General features: G+C 54.7%; 1 protein-coding gene across 1 annotated transcript; it reads right to left on the reverse strand.

Moving 5' to 3' along the window:
* Positions 1-232: 232 nt before the first annotated feature.
* JOSD2 (Josephin domain containing 2) lies at positions 233-15359 on the reverse strand (the record flags this gene model as incomplete). The annotated part of the gene is made up of 4 exons (XM_082076601.1): positions 233-423; positions 7797-7991; positions 10196-10321; positions 15097-15359. Coding segments are annotated over 4 exons (684 nt in total), but the record flags the coding sequence as incomplete, so codon positions are not given.
* Between the last annotated feature and the right edge of the window lie 3703 nt (positions 15360-19062).

A 19062-nucleotide genomic window follows, 5' to 3' on the forward strand; every position in this document is an offset into this window, starting at 1 on the left:
GGGGGTCCCCATGTGGGTTTTGGGGGTCCTGTGTGAGTTTTGGTGTCCCATGGGGGTCCTGTGGAGGTCCCATGGGGGTTTGGGGGTCCCATGGGGTTTTGGGGTCCCCATGGGGGTTCTGGGGGTCCCATGGTGACACACAAGAGCCGTGTTGCTCACCAGCATCATTAACGGCCACTAACGAGCACAAAAACAGGGTGAAACGGGGCAAATCGAAGCACCGCGGCTCCTCAAAACCCTTTTTGAACAGCTTCCCCTCATCCCCCACCAGGAAAAGCCCCGAAACGCGGCGTTTTCAGCCCAAAACGGCATCGCCGGAGGCGTCACTCGGGGTTCAGCCACGCGCCCGACTCCTCCACGTCCCGCGGAACCACCAGGAGCAGCTCACAGGGCTCCTGGGACAGGAAATGGCGCAGGAATTCCCTGCGGAGGCACCAAAGGGACAAAATGGTGACATTAAAACCACCTCAGGGTCTAAATGGCGCCAGAATCACCTCAGGGTCAAAATGGCGCCCGAATCACCTCAGAAAATGGCGCCAAAATCACCTCAGGGATCAAAATGGCGCCAGAATCACCTCAGGGTCAAAATGGCGCCAGAATCGCCTCAGAAAATGGCGCCAAAATCACCTCAGGGATCAAAATGGCGCCAGAATCACCTCAGGGTCAAAATGGCGCCAGAATCGCCTCAGAAAATGGCGCCAGAATCATCTCAGGGTCAAAATGGCGCCAGAACCAACTCAGGGTCAAAATGGCGCCAAAATCACCTCAAGGCTCAAAATGGCGCCAGAATCACCTCAGGACTCAAAATGGTCCCAAAATCACCTCAGGGCCAAAATGGCACCAGAATCACCTCATGGCTCTAAATGGCATCAAAGTCACTTCAGGGTCAAAATGGCGCCAGAATCACCTCAGAAAATGGCGCCAAAATCACCTCAGGGCTAAGAATGGCCCCAAAATCACCTCAGAAAATGGTGTCAGAATCACCTCAGGGTCAAAATCGTGACATTAAAATCACCTCAGGGATCTAAATGGTGGAGCCAAGATCACCTCAGGGCTCTAAATGGCATCAAAGTCACCTCAGGGCTCAGAATGGCCCCAAAATCACCTCAGGATTCAAAATGGTGACATTAAAATCACCTCAGGGTCAAAATGGCGCCAGAATCACCTCAGGGCTCAAAATGGTGACATTAAAATCACCTCAGGGCTCAGAATGGCCCCAAAATCACCGCAGAAAGTGGCGCCAAAATCCCCTCAGGGCTCAAAATGGTGCCAAAATCACCTCAGGGTCAAAATGGCGCCAAAATCCCCTCAGGGCTCAAAGTGGCGCCAGATTCACCTCAGGATCAAAAAGACCCCAAAATCACCTCAGGATTCAAAATGGTGACATTAAAATCACCTCAGGGTCGAAATGGCACCAGAATCACCTCAGGACTCAAAATGTCGCCAGAATCACCTCAGAAAATGGCGACAAAATCACCTCAGGGCTCAAAATGGCGCCAGAATCACCTCAGGGCTCAAAATGGCGCCAAAATCACCTCAGAAAATGGCGCCAAATCACCTCAGGACTCAAAATGGCACCAAAATCACCTCAGGGCTCAAAATGGCGCCAAAATCACCTCAGGGCTCAAAATGGCGCCAGAATCACCTCAGGATTCAAAATGGTGACATTAAAATCACCTCAGGGTCGAAATGGCGCCAGAATCCCCTCAGGACTCAAAATGGCACCAGAATCACCTCAGAAAATGGCGCCAAAACCACCTCAGGGCTCAAAATGGCACCAAAATCACTTCAGGGCTCAAAATGGCCCCAAAATCACCTCAGAAAATGGCGCCAAATCACCTCAGGGCTCAAAATGGCCCCAAAATCACCTCAAAAAATGGCGCCAAAATCCCCTCAGGGCTCAAAATGGCGCCAGAATCACCTCAGGACTCAAAGTGGCCCCAAAATCACCTCAGGATTCAAAATGGTGACATTAAAATCACCTCAGGGTCGAAATGGCGCCAGAATCCCCTCAGGACTCAAAATGGCGCCAGAATCACCTCAGAAAATGGCGCCAAAACCACCTCAGGGCTCAAAATGGCGCCAGAATCACCTCAGGGCTCAAAATGGCACCAGAATCACCTCAGAAATGGCGCCAAAACCACCTCAGGACTCAAAATGGCACCAAAATCACCTCAGGGCTCAAAATGGCGCCAAAATCACCTCAGGGCTCAAAATGGCGCCAGAATCACCACAGGATTCAAAATGGTGACATTAAAATCACCTCAGGGTCGAAATGGCGCCAGAATCCCCTCAGGACTCAAAATGGCGCCAGAATCACCTCAGAAAATGGCGCCAAAATCACCTCAGGGTCAAAATGGCGCCAAAACCACCTCAGGGTTCAAAATGGCGCCAGAATCCCCTCAGGGCTCAAAATGGCGCCAGAATCACCTCAGGGCTCAAAATGGCCCCAAAATCACCTCAGAAAATGGCGCCAAATCACCTCAGGGCGCAAAATGGCGCCAGAATCACCTCAGGGCTCAAAATGGTGCCTGAATCACCTCAGAAAATGGCGCCAAAACCACCTCAGGACTCAAAATGGCACCAAAATCACTTCAGGGCTCAAAATGGCGCCAAAATCACCTCAGGGCTCAAAATGGCGCCAGAATCACCTCAGGGCTCAAAATGGCGCCAAAATCACCTCAGAAAATGGCGCCAAATCACCTCAGGACCCAAAATGGCACCAAAATCACCTCAGGGCTCAAAATGGCGCCAAAATCACCTCAGGGTCGAAATGGCGCCAGAATCCCCTCAGGACTCAAAATGGCACCAGAATCACCTCAGAAAATGGCGCCAAAACCACCTCAGGGCTCAAAATGGCGCCAGAATCACCTCAGAAAATGGCACCAAAACCACCTCAGGGCTCAAAATGGCTCCAGAATCACCTCAGGGCTCAAAATGGCGCCAGAATCACCTCAGGGCTCAAAATGGCCCCAAAATCACCTCAGAAAATGGCGCCAAATCACCTCAGGGCGCAAAATGGCGCCACAATCACCTCAGGGCTCAAAATGGCGCCAGAATCACCTCAAAAAATGGCGCCAAAACCACCTCAGGACTCAAAATGGCGCCAGAATCACCTCAAAAAATGGCGCCAAAACCACCTCAGGACTCAAAATGGCACCAAAATCACTTCATGGCTCAAAATGGCGCCAAAATCACCTCAGAAAATGGCGCCAGAATCACCTCAGGGCTCAAAATGGCCCCAAAATCACCTCAGAAAATGGCGCCAAATCACCTCAGGGCTCAAAATGGCCCCAAAATCACCTCAAAAAATGGCGCCAAAATCCCCTCAGGGCTCAAAATGGCGCCAGAATCACCTCAGGATTCAAAATGGCGCCTGAATCACCTCAGGGCTCAAAATGGCCCCAAAATCACCTCAGAAAATGGCGCCAAATCACCTCAGGGCTCAAAATGGCGCCTGAATCACCTCAGGGCTCAAAATGGCGCTAAAATCACCTCAGGGCTCAAAATGGCGCCAGAATCACCTCAGGATTCAAAATGGCTCCTGAATCACCTCAGGGCTCAAAATGGCCCCAAAATCACCTCAGAAAATGGCGCCAAATCACCTCAGGACTCAAAATGGCGCCAGAATCACCTCAGAAAATGGCGCCAAAACCACCTCAGGGCTCAAAATGGCGCCAGAATCCCCTCAGGGCTCAAAATGGCACCAGAATCACCTCAGAAAATGGCGCCAAAACCACCTCAGGACTCAAATTGGCGCCAAAATCACCTCAGGGCTCAAAATGGCGCCAAAATCACCTCAGGGCTCAAAATGGCACCAGAATCACCTCAGGATTCAAAATGGTGACATTAAAATCACCTCAGGGTCGAAATGGTGCCAGAATCACCTCAGGGCTCAAAATGGCGCCAGAATCACCTCAGAAAATGGCGCCAAAACCACCTCAGGGCTCAAAATGGCGCCAGAATCACCTCAGAAAATGGCGCCAGAATCACCTCAGGGCTCAAAATGGCCCCAAAATCACCTCAGAAAATGGCGCCAAATCACCTCAGGGCGCAAAATGGCGCCAGAATCACCTCAGGGCTCAAAATGGCGCCAGAATCACCTCAGAAAATGGCGCCAGAATCACCTCAGGGCTCAAAATGGCGCCAGAATCACCTCAGAAAATGGCGCCAAAACCACCTCAGGACTCAAATTGGCGCCAAAATCACCTCAGGGCTCAAACTGGCGCCCGAATCCCCTCAGTTCTCGAAATGGCGCCAAAATCACCTCAGAAAATGGCGCCAAATCACCTCAGGACTCAAAATGGCACCAAAATCGCCTCAGGGCTCAAAATGGCGCCAAAATCACCTCAGGGCTCAAAATGGCGCCAGAATCACCTCAGGATTCAAAATGGTGACATTAAAATCACCTCAGGGTCGAAATGGCGCCAGAATCCCCTCAGGACTCAAAATGGCACCAGAATCACCTCAGAAAATGGCGCCAAAACCACCTCAGGGCTCAAAATGGCACCAAAATCACTTCAGGGCTCAAAATGGCCCCAAAATCACCTCAGAAAATGGCGCCAAATCACCTCAGGGCTCAAAATGGCCCCAAAATCACCTCAAAAAATGGCGCCAAAATCCCCTCAGGGCTCAAAATGGCGCCAGAATCACCTCAGGACTCAAAGTGGCCCCAAAATCACCTCAGGATTCAAAATGGTGACATTAAAATCACCTCAGGGTCGAAATGGCGCCAGAATCCCCTCAGGACTCAAAATGGCGCCAGAATCACCTCAGAAAATGGCGCCAAAACCACCTCAGGGCTCAAAATGGCGCCAGAATCACCTCAGGGCTCAAAATGGCACCAGAATCACCTCAGAAATGGCGCCAAAACCACCTCAGGACTCAAAATGGCACCAAAATCACCTCAGGGCTCAAAATGGCGCCAAAATCACCTCAGGGCTCAAAATGGCGCCAGAATCACCACAGGATTCAAAATGGTGACATTAAAATCACCTCAGGGTCGAAATGGCGCCAGAATCCCCTCAGGACTCAAAATGGCGCCAGAATCACCTCAGAAAATGGCGCCAAAATCACCTCAGGGTCAAAATGGCGCCAAAACCACCTCAGGGTTCAAAATGGCGCCAGAATCCCCTCAGGGCTCAAAATGGCGCCAGAATCACCTCAGGGCTCAAAATGGCCCCAAAATCACCTCAGAAAATGGCGCCAAATCACCTCAGGGCGCAAAATGGCGCCAGAATCACCTCAGGGCTCAAAATGGTGCCTGAATCACCTCAGAAAATGGCGCCAAAACCACCTCAGGACTCAAAATGGCACCAAAATCACTTCAGGGCTCAAAATGGCGCCAAAATCACCTCAGGGCTCAAAATGGCACCAGAATCACCTCAGGGCTCAAAATGGCGCCAAAATCACCTCAGAAAATGGCGCCAAATCACCTCAGGACTCAAAATGGCACCAAAATCACCTCAGGGCTCAAAATGGCGCCATAATCACCTCAGGGCTCAAAATGGCGCCAGAATCACCTCAGGATTCAAAATGGTGACATTAAAATCACCTCAGGGTCGAAATGGCGCCAGAATCCCCTCAGGACTCAAAATGGCACCAGAATCACCTCAGAAAATGGCGCCAAAACCACCTCAGGGCTCAAAATGGCGCCAGAATCACCTCAGAAAATGGCACCAAAACCACCTCAGGGCTCAAAATGGCGCCAGAATCACCTCAGGGCTCAAAATGGCGCCAGAATCACCTCAGGGCTCAAAATGGCCCCAAAATCACCTCAGAAAATGGCGCCAAATCACCTCAGGGTCGAAATGGTGCCAGAATCACCTCAGGGCTCAAAATGGCGCCAGAATCACCTCAAAAAATGGCGCCAAAACCACCTCAGGACTCAAAATGGCGCCAGAATCACCTCAGAAAATGGCGCCAAAACCACCTCAGGACTCAAAATGGCACCAAAATCACTTCAGGGCTCAAAATGGCGCCAAAATCACCTCAGAAAATGGCGCCAGAATCACCTCAGGGCTCAAAATGGCCCCAAAATCACCTCAGAAAATGGCGCCAAATCACCTCAGGGCTCAAAATGGCCCCAAAATCACCTCAAAAAATGGCGCCAAAATCCCCTCAGGGCTCAAAATGGCGCCAAAATCACCTCAGGACTCAAAATGGCGCCAGAATCACCTCAGGATTCAAAATGGTGACATTAAAATCACCTCAGGGTCGAAATGGCGCCAGAATCCCCTCAGGACTCAAAATGGCACCAGAATCACCTCAGAAAATGGCGCCAAAACCACCTCAGGGCTCAAAATGGCGCCAGAATCACCTCAGAAAATGGCACCAAAACCACCTCAGGGCTCAAAATGGCGCCAGAATCACCTCAGGGCTCAAAATGGCGCCAGAATCACCTCAGGGCTCAAAATGGCCCCAAAATCACCTCAGAAAATGGCGCCAAATCACCTCAGGGCGCAAAATGGCGCCAGAATCACCTCAGGGCTCAAAATGGCGCCAGAATCACCTCAAAAAATGGCGCCAAAACCACCTCAGGACTCAAAATGGCGCCAGAATCACCTCAGAAAATGGCGCCAAAACCACCTCAGGACTCAAAATGGCACCAAAATCACTTCAGGGCTCAAAATGGCGCCAAAATCACCTCAGAAAATGGCGCCAGAATCACCTCAGGGCTCAAAATGGCCCCAAAATCACCTCAGAAAATGGCGCCAAATCACCTCAGGGCTCAAAATGGCCCCAAAATCACCTCAAAAAATGGCGCCAAAATCCCCTCAGGGCTCAAAATGGCGCCAAAATCACCTCAGGACTCAAAGTGGCCCCAAAATCACCTCAGGATTCAAAATGGTGACATTAAAATCACCTCAGGGTCGAAATGGTGCCAGAATCCCCTCAGGACTCAAAATGGCGCCAGAATCACCTCAGAAAATGGCGCCAGAATCCCCTCAGGACTCAAAATGGCGCCAGAATCACCTCAGAAAATGGCGCCAAAATCACCTCAGGGCTCAAAATGGCGCCAGAATCACCTCAGGATTCAAAATGGCGCCTGAATCACCTCAGGGCTCAAAATGGCCCCAAAATCACCTCAGAAAATGGCGCCAAATCACCTCAGGGCTCAAAATGGCGCCAGAATCCCCTCAGGACTCAAAATGGCACCAGAATCACCTCAGAAAATGGCGCCAAAATCACCTCAGGACTCAAAATGGCGCCAGAATCACCTCAGAAAATGGCGCCAAAACCACCTCAGGGCTCAAAATGGTGCCAGAATCCCCTCAGGGCTCAAAATGGCACCAGAATCACCTCAGAAAATGGCGCCAAAACCACCTCAGGACTCAAATTGGCGCCAAAATCACCTCAGGGCTCAAAATGGCGCCAAAATCACCACAGGGCTCAAAATGGCGCCAGAATCACCTCAGGATTCAAAATGGTGACATTAAAATCACCTCAGGGTCGAAATGGTGCCAGAATCACCTCAGGGCTCAAAATGGCGCCAGAATCACCTCAGAAAATGGCGCCAAAACCACCTCAGGGCTCAAAATGGCGCCAGAATCACCTCAGAAAATGGCGCCAGAATCACCTCAGGGCTCAAAATGGCCCCAAAATCACCTCAGAAAATGGCGCCAAATCACCTCAGGGCGCAAAATGGCGCCAGAATCACCTCAGGGCTCAAAATGGCGCCAGAATCACCTCAGAAAATGGCGCCAAAACCACCTCAGGACTCAAATTGGCGCCAAAATCACCTCAGGGCTCAAAATGGCGCCCGAATCCCCTCAGTTCTCGAAATGGCGCCTCACCTGAGCTCTGTCTCGCCGCCGATGGGCTGCGGCGCGGGCAGCTTGGAGTCCAGGTTGTAGTAGGTGCCGCGGAGCCGCCGCAGCGCCAGCCAGTGGTGCCGGCGCAGGGGCAGCGGCAGCGCCAGCAGGGACGCCCGCGAGCGCACGTTGAGGATCAGCCCCAGGAGCTGCGACGGAGCCAGGCGCTCCAGGGGGCTGCGATGGGGAAATGGGGGGGAAATGGGGGAAACATGAGGGAAATGGGGGGGAAATATGGGGAAATATGGGGGGAAATGGGGGAAAATGGGGGGGAAACATGGGGGGAAATGGGGGAGTGAATTGGGGGGGAAATGGGGGAGGAAACATATGGGGGAAATGGGGGGGGAACATGGGAAATATGTGGGGGAAGATGGGGGAAACGGCGGAGAAATATGGGGGGAAACATGGGGGGAAATGGGGGGAACATGGGGGGAAATGGGGGGGAAATGGGGGAGTGAATTGGGGGGGAAATGGGGGGGAAGTGGGGGGGAAACATGTGGGGGAAACATGGGGGAAAACATGGGGGGGAAGTGGGGGGGAAACATGGGGGGAAGTGGGGGGGAAACATGGGGGGGAAATGGGGGGAAATGGGGGGAAATATGGGGGAGTGAATTGGGGGGGAAATATGGGGAAACATGGGGGGAAATGGGAGGGAAATGGGGGAAAATGGGGGGAAACGGGGGGAAATGGGGGAGTGAATTGGGGGGAAATGGGGAGGAAAACATGGCGGGGAAATTGGGGGGAAATGGGGGGAAGATGGGGGGGAAGATGGGGGAAACAGGGGGGAAACATGGGGGGAACATGGGGGGGAAATGGGGAGGAAACATGGGGGGAAATGGGGGAGAAACATGGGGGGGAAGTGGGGGGGGAAACATATGGGGGAAATGGGGGAGGAAATGGGGGGAAACATGAGGGGAAATATCGGGGGAAAACATGGGGGGAAATGGGGAGGAAACATGGGGGAGAAATGGGGGGAAGTGGGGGGGAAACATGGGGGAAATATGGGGGGGAAACATGTGGGGAAATATGGGGGGGAATATGGGGGAGAAATGGGGAAAAGGGGGGGAAATGGGGAAACATGGGGGGAAATGGGGGAGTGAATTGGGGGAGTGAATTGGGGGGGAAATGGGGAAGAAAACATGGGGGGGAAATGGGGGGGAATTGGGGGAAATGGGGGGGAGAAATGGGGGGGAAAACATGGGGGGAAACATGGTGGGGAAACATGGGGGAGAAATGGGGGGGAAATGGGGGAAACGGGGGGAAATATGGGGGGAAAACATGGGGGGGAATTGGGGGAACATGGGGGAAATATGGGGGAGAAATGGGGGAAAGGGGGGGAAACATGGGGGGAAATGGGGGAGTGAATTGGGGGAAATGGGGGGGAGAATTGGGGGGGAAAACATGGGGGGAAATGGGGGAAATGGGGTAGAAATATGGGGGAGAAATATGGGGGAGAAATGGGGGAAATGGAGGGGAAATGGGGGAAACGGGGAAATGGGGAAACATGGGGGGAAGTGGGGGAGTGAATTGGGGGGGAAGTGAGGGGGAAACATATGGGGAAAATGGGGGGAAATGGGGGAAACAGGGAGAAATATGGGAGGGAAATATGGGGGGAAACGTGGGGGAAACACGGGGGGAAACATGGGGGAGAAATGGGGGGAAGTGGGGGGGAAACATGGGGGGAAATGGGGGAGTGAATTGGGGGGGAAATGGGGGGGAAATGGGAGAGTGAATTGGGGGGAAAATGGGGGGGAAACATATGGGGGAAATGGGGGGGAAACATGAGGGGGAAATATGGGGGAGAAATGGGGGGGAAGATGGGGGAAACGGGGGGGAAATATGGGGGAGCAATGGGGGAAATGGGGGGGAAAACATGGGGGGAAATATCAGGGGAAAACATGGGGGAGAAATGGGGGGGAAACATGGGGGGAAATGGGGGGGAAACATGGGGGGAAATGGGGGAAACATGGGGGGGAAATGGGGGGGTGAATTGGGGGAACATGGGGAGAAATGGGGGGGAAACATGGGGGAGAAATGGGGGGAAATGGTGGTAATGGGGGGAAACGGGAAATGGGAAATGGAGGGAAACAGGAGAAAATGGGGAAAATGGGAAACGGGGAAATGGGAGGAAAATGGGAAATGGAGGAAATTGGGGGAAACAGTGGAAATGGGGGAAAATAGGGGGAAAATGGGGAGGAACAGGGCAGAAATGGGGAGGAAACAGGGCGGAAATGGGGAGGAAATAGGGCGGAAATGGGTGGAAAACAGGGAAAAATCCGGGGAAAACAGGAGAAATGGGTTAAAGGGAGGAACACGGGGAATCCCCCCAGGTTCTTCCTAACGAGCCCATTAACGATCATGCTAACGAGCCCGTTAATTACCGGCGCTTGTCCCACCAGAGGGCGGCCAATCCCAGGCCCTGCAGGGCGGCCATGAGCACGTTGACGTCGTAGTTGCCGGTACCCAGGAGGCTGCGGTGGCGCGGGAAGCGCGAGCCGGGGGACAACCTGCAACACACGCAACAGGCGGAGAGGAAACAGTCGGAAACGGGGGAGAACGCGCTGGGTGACAGCCTGGAACACATCGGATACAGGCGGAGAGGAAACAGTCGGAAACGGGGGAGAACGCGCTGGGGGACAGCCTGGAACACATCGGATACAGGCGGAGAGGAAACAGTCGGAAACGGGGGAAAACGTGCTGGGGGACAGCCTGCAACACACCGGATACAGGCGGAGAGGAAACAGCCGGAACCTGGGAGACAACCTGGAACACACCCGAACAGGCGGAGGAGGAAACAACAGTCGGAAATGGGGTGGGAGGGCACGACAGGGGATAGCCTGGAACACACCCGAACAGGCGGAGGAGGAAACAGCTGGAAATAGGGGAGTGTGTGCTGGGTGACAGCCTGGAACACACCCGAACAGGCAGAGGAAACAACAGTCGGAATGGGGTGGGGCACGCCAGGGGACAACCTGCAACACACGCAACAGGCGGAGAGGAAACAGTCGGAAACGGGGGGGGCGTGTGCTGGGGGACAGCCTGGAACACACCCGAACAGGCGGAGGAGGAAACAGTCGGAAACGGGGGAGCACGGGCTGGGTGACAGCCTGGAACACACCCGAACAGGCGGAGGAGGAAACAGTCGGAAAGAGGGAAGCGTGTGCTGGGTGACAGCCTGGAACACAGCCGAACAGGCGGAGAGGAAACAGTCGGAAACGGGGGAAAACGTGCTGGGTGACAGCCTGCAACACACCGGATACAGGCGGAGAGGAAACAGCCGGAACCTGGGAGACAACCTGGAACACACCCGAACAGGCGGAGGAGGAAACAACAGTCGGAAATGGGGTGGGGGGGCATGCTGAGGACAGCCTGGAACACACACGAACAGGTGGAGGAGGAAACAGTCGGAAACGGGGGAGCGTGTGCTGGGTGACAGCCTGGAACACACCCGAACAGGCAGAGGAAACAACAGTCGGAATGGGGTGGGGCACGCCAGGGGACAACCTGCAACACACGCAACAGGCGGAGAGGAAACAGTCGGAAACGGGGGAGCACGGGCTGGGTGACAGCCTGGAACACACCCGAACAGGCGGAGGAGGAAACAGCCGGAAATAGGGGAGCGTGTGCTGGGGGACAACCTGGAACACATCAGATACAGGCGGAGAGGAAACAGTTGGAAACGGGGGAGAACGCGCTGGGGGACAGCCTGCAACACACCGGATACAGGCGGAGAGGAAACAGCCGGAACCTGGGAGACAACCTGGAACACACCCGAACAGGCGGAGGAGGAAACAACAGTCGGAAATGGGGTGGGAGGGCATGCTGAGGACAGCCTGGAACACACACGAACAGGTGGAGGAGGAAACAGCTGGAAACAGGGGAGTGTGTGCTGGGTGACAGCCTGGAACACACCCGAACAGGCAGAGGAAACAACAGTCAGAATGGGGTGGGGCACGCCAGGGGACAACCTGCAACACACGCAACAGGCGGAGAGGAAACAGTCGGAAACGGGGGAGAACGCGCTGGGGGACAGCCTGGAACACACGCAACAGGTGGAGAGGAAACAGTCGGAAACGGGGGAGAACGCGCTGGGGGACAACCTGGAACACACCCGAACAGGCGGAGGAGGAAACAGTCGGAACGGGGGGAGCGCAAGCCATGGGACAACCTGCAACACACGCAACAGGCGGAGAGGAAACAGTCGGAAACGGGGGAGCGTGTGCTGGGGGACAGCCTGGAACACACCCGAACAGGCGGAGGAGGAAACAGCCGGAAATAGGGGAGCGTGTGCTGGGGGACAACCTGCAACACACGCAACAGGCGGAGAGGAAACAGTCGGAAACAGGGGAGCGTGTGCTGGGGGACAACCTGCAACACATGCAACAGGCGGAGAGGAAACAGTCGGAAACAGGGGAGCGTGTGCTGGGGGACAACCTGCAACACACGCAACAGGCGGAGAGGAAACAGTCGGAAACGGGGGAGCGTGTGCTGGGGGACAACCTGCAACACACGCAACAGGCGGAGAGGAAACAGTCGGAAACGGGGGAGCGTGTGCTGGGGGACAACCTGCAACACACGCAACAGGCGGAGAGGAAACAGTCGGAAACGGGGGAGAACGCGCTGGGGGACAGCCTGGAACACATCGGATACAGGCGGAGAGGAAACAGTCGGAAACGGGGGAGAACGCGCTGGGGGACAACCTGGAACACACCGGATACAGGCGGAGAGGAAACAGCCGGAACCTGGGAGACAACCTGGAACACACCCGAACAGGCGGAGGAGGAAACAACAGTTGGAAATGGGGTGGGAGGGCACGACAGGGGACAGCCTGGAACACACCCGAACAGGCGGAGGAGGAAACAGCTGGAAATAGGGGAGCGTGTGCTGGGTGACAGCCTGGAACACACCCGAACAGGCAGAGGAAACAACAGTCGGAATGGGGTGGGGCACGCCAGGGGACAACCTGCAACACACGCAACAGGCAGAGAGGAAACAGTCGGAAACGGGGGAGAACGCGCTGGGGGACAACCTGGAACACACGCAACAGGTGGAGAGGAAACAGTCAGAAACAGGGGAGTGTGTGCTGGGGGACAACCTGGAACACACCCAACAGGCGGAGGAGGAAACAACAGTCGGAAATGGAGGTGGGGGGGCACGCCGGGGGACAGCCTGGAACACACCCGAACAGGCGGAGGAGGAAACAGTCGGAACGGGGTGGGGGGGCACACCGGATACAGGCGGAGGAGGAAACAGTCGGAATGGGGGAGTGCGAGCCGGGGGACAACCTGGAACACACGCAACAGGCAGAGAGGAAACAGTCGGAAACGGGGGAGCGTGTGCTGGGTGACAGCCTGGAACACACCCGAACAGGCGGAGGAGGAAACAGCCGGAAATAGGGGAGCGTGTGCTGGGGGACAACCTGCAACACACGCAACAGGCGGAGAGGAAACAGTCGGAAACAGGGGAGCGTGTGCTGGGGGACAACCTGCAACACACGCAACAGGCGGAGGAGGAAACAACAGTCGGAAATGGGGGGGGGGGGGGCACGCCGGGGGACAGCCTGGAACACACCCGAACAGGCGGAGGAGGAAACAGTCGGAACGGGGTGGGGGGGCACACCGGATACAGGCGGAGGAGGAAACAGTCGGAATGGGGGAGTGCGAGCCGGGGGACAACCTGGAACACACGCAACAGGCGGAGAGGAAACAGTCGGAAACGGGGGAGAACGCGCTGCGGGACAGCCTGGAACACATCGGATACAGGCGGAGAGGAAACAGCCGGAACCTGGGAGACAACCTGGAACACACCCGAACAGGCGGAGGAGGAAACAACAGTCGGAAATGGGGTGGGGGGGCATGCTGAGGACAGCCTGGAACACACACGAACAGGTGGAGGAGGAAACAGTCGGAAACGGGGGAGCGTGTGCTGGGTGACAGCCTGGAACACACCCGAACAGGCAGAGGAAACAACAGTCAGAATGGGGTGGGGCACGCCAGGGGACAACCTGCAACACACGCAACAGGCGGAGAGGAAACAGTCGGAAACGGGGGAGAACGCGCTGGGGGACAACCTGGAACACACGCAACAGGCAGAGAGGAAACAGTCGGAAACGGGGGAGAACGCACTGGGGGACAACCTGGAACACACCCGAACAGGCGGAGGAGGAAACAACAGTCGGAAATGGGGGGGGGGGGGGGCATGCCGGGGGACAGCCTGGAACACACCCGAACAGGCGGAGGGGAAACAGTCGGAAAGGGGGCGGGGTATGGGAAGAGCTAATTGGGGCGTTAATGAGGGAATTTCAGGATGTCCCGCTCATCAGGTCATTAATTAGGGTGTTAATGAGGGAATTTGGGGACATTGCGCTAATGGGGTCATTAACGAGGGAATTTTGGGATGTCCCACTCATCAGGGCATTAATTGGGGTGTTAATGAGGGAATTTTGGGATGTCCCACTCATCAGGGCATTAATTGGGGTGTTAATGAGGGAATTTTGGGATGTCCCGCTCACTGTGGCACTAATTGGGGTGTTAATGAGGGAATTTGGGGACGTCGCGCTAATGGGGTCATTAACGAGGGAATTTTGGGATGTCCCACTCATCAGGGCATTAATTGGGGTGTTAATGAGGGAATTTTGGGATGTCCCACTCATCAGGGCATTAATTGGGGTGTTAATGAGGGAATTTTGGGATAACCTGCTCGTCGGGGCTCTAATTCGGGTGTTAATGAGGGAATTTGGGGACATCACACTAATTGGGCCATTAATGAGGGAACTTGGGGACGTCCCGCTCATCGGGGCATTAATTGGGGTGTTAACGAGGGAATTTCGGGACATCGCGCTAATTGGGTCATTAACGAGGGAATTTCGGGATGTCCTGCTCATCAGGGCTCTAATTGGGGAGTTAATGAGGGAATTTGGGGACTTCGTGCTAATTGGGGCATTAACGAGGGAACTTTGGGATGTCCCGTTCCGCTCATCAGGGCATTAATTGGTGTGTTAATGAGGGAATTTCGGGACATCGTGCTAATTGGGGTGTTAATGAGGGTAGTTGGGGATGTCCCGCTCATCAGGCCATTAATTAGGGCATTAATTGTGATGTTAACGAGGGAATTTTGGGACAGGTCTCCAAGCACAAATTGGGGTGTTAACAAGGGAATTTGGGGACGTCCCGCTCGTGTTAACGAGGGAATTTTGGGACGGGGCGGCCGAGCGCTAATTGTGGCGAAGCGGGGCCAGTTGGGGCCGTCCAATATAACGCTAATTAGGGCGTTAATTAGTCACCTCTTGCAGATGTCGTCGGCGTGGCGGCGCGTGAAGAGCGGGCGCTGCAGCAGGTTGTTGAGCGCGTGCAGGGCGCACAGCTCCAGCCGCTGCCGCTCGTGGTACAGCCCCCCCCCTTCCTCCGGGGGGGGGAACCCCCAATCCGGGGGGACCCCCCCACACTCCTCGGGGACCCCCCGGCACAAGGGGGACCCCGAATCCGCCCCCGGGGACCCCGAATCGGCCCCGGGGTCATTGGGGTCTTGGGTGCCTGCGGGGAGATGGAGGAGTCAGTGGGGACGGCCCAATGACGGTTTCGGGGTCCCCCCAGTTCCCAAAGACAGTTTCAAGCCCCCCCCAATTCCCAATGAGGGTTTCAGTGCACCCCCAGTTCCCAGTGAGAGTTTCAATGCCCCCCCAGTTCCTAATGACAGTTTCAATGCCCCCCCCAGTTACCAATGACGGTTTCAATGCCCCCCCAGTTCCCAATGACAGTTTCAGTGCCACCCCCCCAGTTCCCAATGATGGTTTCGGGGTTCCCCCAGTTCCCAATGAGGGTTTCAATGCCCCCCCAGTTCCTAATGACGGTTTCAATGCTTCCTGAGTTCCTAATGATGGTTTCAATGCCCCCCTGGTTCCCAATGACAGTTTCAATGCCCCCTCAGTTTCCAATGACAGTTTCAATGCCCCCCAGTTCCCAATGACAGTTTCGGGGACCCCTCTGGCCCCAAGGGGGACCCCGAATCCGCCCCCGGGGACCCCGAATCGGCCCCGGGGTCATTGGGGTCTTGGGTGCCTGCGGGGAGATGGAGGAGTCAGTGGGGATGGCCCAATGACGGTTTCAGGGTCCCCCCAGTTCCAAATGACGGTTTCAAGGCCTCCCCAGTTACAAACGATGGTTTCAATGCCCCCTGAGTTCCTAATGACGGTTTCAATGCCCCCCCCAGTTCCCAATGACAGTTTCGGGGTCCCACAAGTTCCCAATGACAGTTTCAAGCCCCCCCAGTTCCCAATGAGAGTTTCAATGCCCCCCCAGTTCCTAATGACAGTTTCAATGCTCCCCCCAGTTACCAATGACGGTTTCAATGCCCCCCTAGTTCCTAATGACGGTTTCAAGGCCTCCCCAGTTACAAATGATGGTTTCAATGCCCCCTGAGTTCCTAATGACGGTTTCAATGCCCCCCCCCAGTTCCCAATGACAGTTTCGGGGTCCCACAAGTTCCCAATGACAGTTTCAAGCCCCCCCAGTTCCCAATGAGAGTTTCAATGCCCCCCCAGTTCCTAATGACAGTTTCAATGCCCCCCCCAGTTACCAATGACGGTTTCAATGCCCCCCCAGTTCCCAATGACAGTTTCAGTGCCAACCCCCCCCAGTTCCCAATGATGGTTTCGGGGTTCCCCCAGTTCCCAATGAGGGTTTCAATGCCCCCCCAGTTCCTAATGACGGTTTCAATGCTTCCTGAGTTCCTAATGATGGTTTCAATGCCCCCCTGGTTCCCAATGACAGTTTCAATGCCCCCTCAGTTTCCAATGACAGTTTCAATGCCCCCCAGTTCCCAATGACAGTTTCGGGGACCCCTCTGGCCCCAAGGGGGACGCCGAATCCGCCCCCGGGGACCCCGAATCGGCCCCGGGGTCATTGGGGTCTTGGGTGCCTGTGGGGAGATGGAGGAGTCAGTGGGGACGGCCCAATGACGATTTCAGGGTCCCCCCAGTTCCAAATGACGGTTTCAAGGCCTCCCCAGTTACAAATGATGGTTTCAATGCCCCCTGAGTTCCTAATGACGGTTTCAATGCCCCCCCAGTTTCCAATGACAGTTTCGGGGTCCCACAAGTTCCCAATGACAGTTTCAAGCCCCCCCAGTTCCCAATGAGAGTTTCAATGCCCCCCAAGTTCCTAATGACAGTTTCAATGCTCCCCCCAGTTACCAATGACGGTTTCAATGCCCCCCTAGTTCCTAATGACGGTTTCAAGGCCTCCCCAGTTACAAATGATGGTTTCAATGCCCCCTGAGTTCCTAATGACGGTTTCAATGCCCCCCCCAGTTCCCAATGACAGTTTCGGGGTCCCACAAGTTCCCAATGACAGTTTCAAGCCCCCCCAGTTCCCAATGAGAGTTTCAATGCCCCCTCAGTTCCCAATAACAGTTTCAGTGCCCCCCCAGTTCCCAGTGAGAGTTTCAATGCCCCCCCAATTCCCAATGACAGTTTCAATGCCCCCAGAGTTCCCAATAACAGTTTCAGTGCCCTCCCAGTTCCTAATGACGGTTTCAATGCCCCCCCCAGTTCCCAATGACAGTTTCAAGCCCCCCCAGTTCCCAATGACAGTTTCAGTGTCCCCCCAGTTACAAATGATGGTTTCAATGCCCCCTGAGTTCCTAATGACGGTTTCAATGCCCCCCAGTTTCCAATGACAGTTTCGGGGTCCCACAAGTTCCCAATGACAGTTTCAAGCCCCCCCAGTTCCCAATGAGAGTTTCAATGCCCCCCAAGTTCCTAATGACAGTTTCAATGCTCCCCCCAGTTACCAATGACGGTTTCAATGCCCCCCAAGTTCCTAATGACAGTTTCAATGCTCCCCCCAGTTACCAATGACAGTTTCAATGCCCCCTGAGTTCCTAATGACGGTTTCAATGCCCCCCCCAGTTCCCAATGACAGTTTCGGGGTCCCACAAGTTCCCAATGCCAGTTTCAAGCCCCCCCCAGTTCCCAATGAGAGTTTCAATGCCCCCTCAGTTCCCAATAACAGTTTCAGTGCCCCCCCAGTTCCCAGTGAGAGTTTCAATGCCCCCCCAATTCCCAATGACAGTTTCAATGCCCCCAGAGTTCCCAATAACAGTTTCAGTGCCCTCCCAGTTCCTAATGACGGTTTCAATGCCCCCCCCAGTTCCCAATGACAGTTTCAAGCCCCCCCAGTTCCCAATGACAGTTTCAGTGTCCCCCCAGTTACAAATGATGGTTTCAATGCCCCCTGAGTTCCTAATGACGGTTTCAATGCCCCCCCAGTTTCCAATGACAGTTTCGGGGTCCCACAAGTTCCCAATGACAGTTTCAAGCCCCCCCAGTTCCCAATGAGATTTTCAATGCCCGCCCAGTTCCTAATGACAGTTTCAATGCTCCCCCCAGTTCCCAATGACAGTTTCGGGGTCCCACAAGTTCCCAATGACAGTTTCAAGCCCCCCCAGTTCCCAATGAGAGTTTCAATGCCCCCTCAGTTCCCAATAACAGTTTCAGTGCCCCCCCAGTTCCCAGTGAGAGTTTCAATGCCCCCCCAATTCCCAATGACAGTTTCAATGCCCCCAGAGTTCCCAATAACAGTTTCAGTGCCCTCCCAGTTCCTAATGACGGTTTCAATGCCCCCCCCCGTTCCTAATGACGGTTTCAATGCCCCCCCCCAGTTCCCAATGACAGTTTCAAGCCCCCCCAGTTCCCAATGACAGTTTCAGTGTCCCCCCAGTTACAAATGATGGTTTCAATGCCCCCTGAGTTCCTAATGATGGTTTCAATGCCCCCCCAGTTTCCAATGACAGTTTCGGGGTCCCACAAGTTCCCAATGACAGTTTCAAGCCCCCCCAGTTCCCAATGAGAGTTTCAATGCCCCCCCAGTTCCTAATGACAGTTTCAATGCTCCCCCCAGTTACCAATGACGGTTTCAATGCCCCCCTAGTTCCTAATGACGGTTTCAAGGCCTCCCCAGTTACAAATGATGGTTTCAATGCCCCCTGAGTTCCTAATGACGGTTTCAATGCCCCCCCAGTTTCCAATGACAGTTTCGGGGTCCCACAAGTTCCCAATGACAGTTTCAAGCCCCCCCAGTTCCCAATGAGAGTTTCAATGCCCCCTCAGTTCCCAATAACAGTTTCAGTGCCCTCCCAGTTCCAAATGACGGTTTCAATGCCCCCCCCAGTTCCCAATGACAGTTTCAAGCCCCCCCAGTTCCCAATGACAGTTTCAGTGTCCCCCCAGTTCCAAATGACGGTTTCAATG

The sequence above is a fragment of the Streptopelia decaocto genome, assembly GCF_964273445.1.
Source record: "Streptopelia decaocto genome assembly, contig: HAP1_SCAFFOLD_286, whole genome shotgun sequence".
Taxonomy (NCBI): domain Eukaryota; kingdom Metazoa; phylum Chordata; class Aves; order Columbiformes; family Columbidae; genus Streptopelia; species Streptopelia decaocto.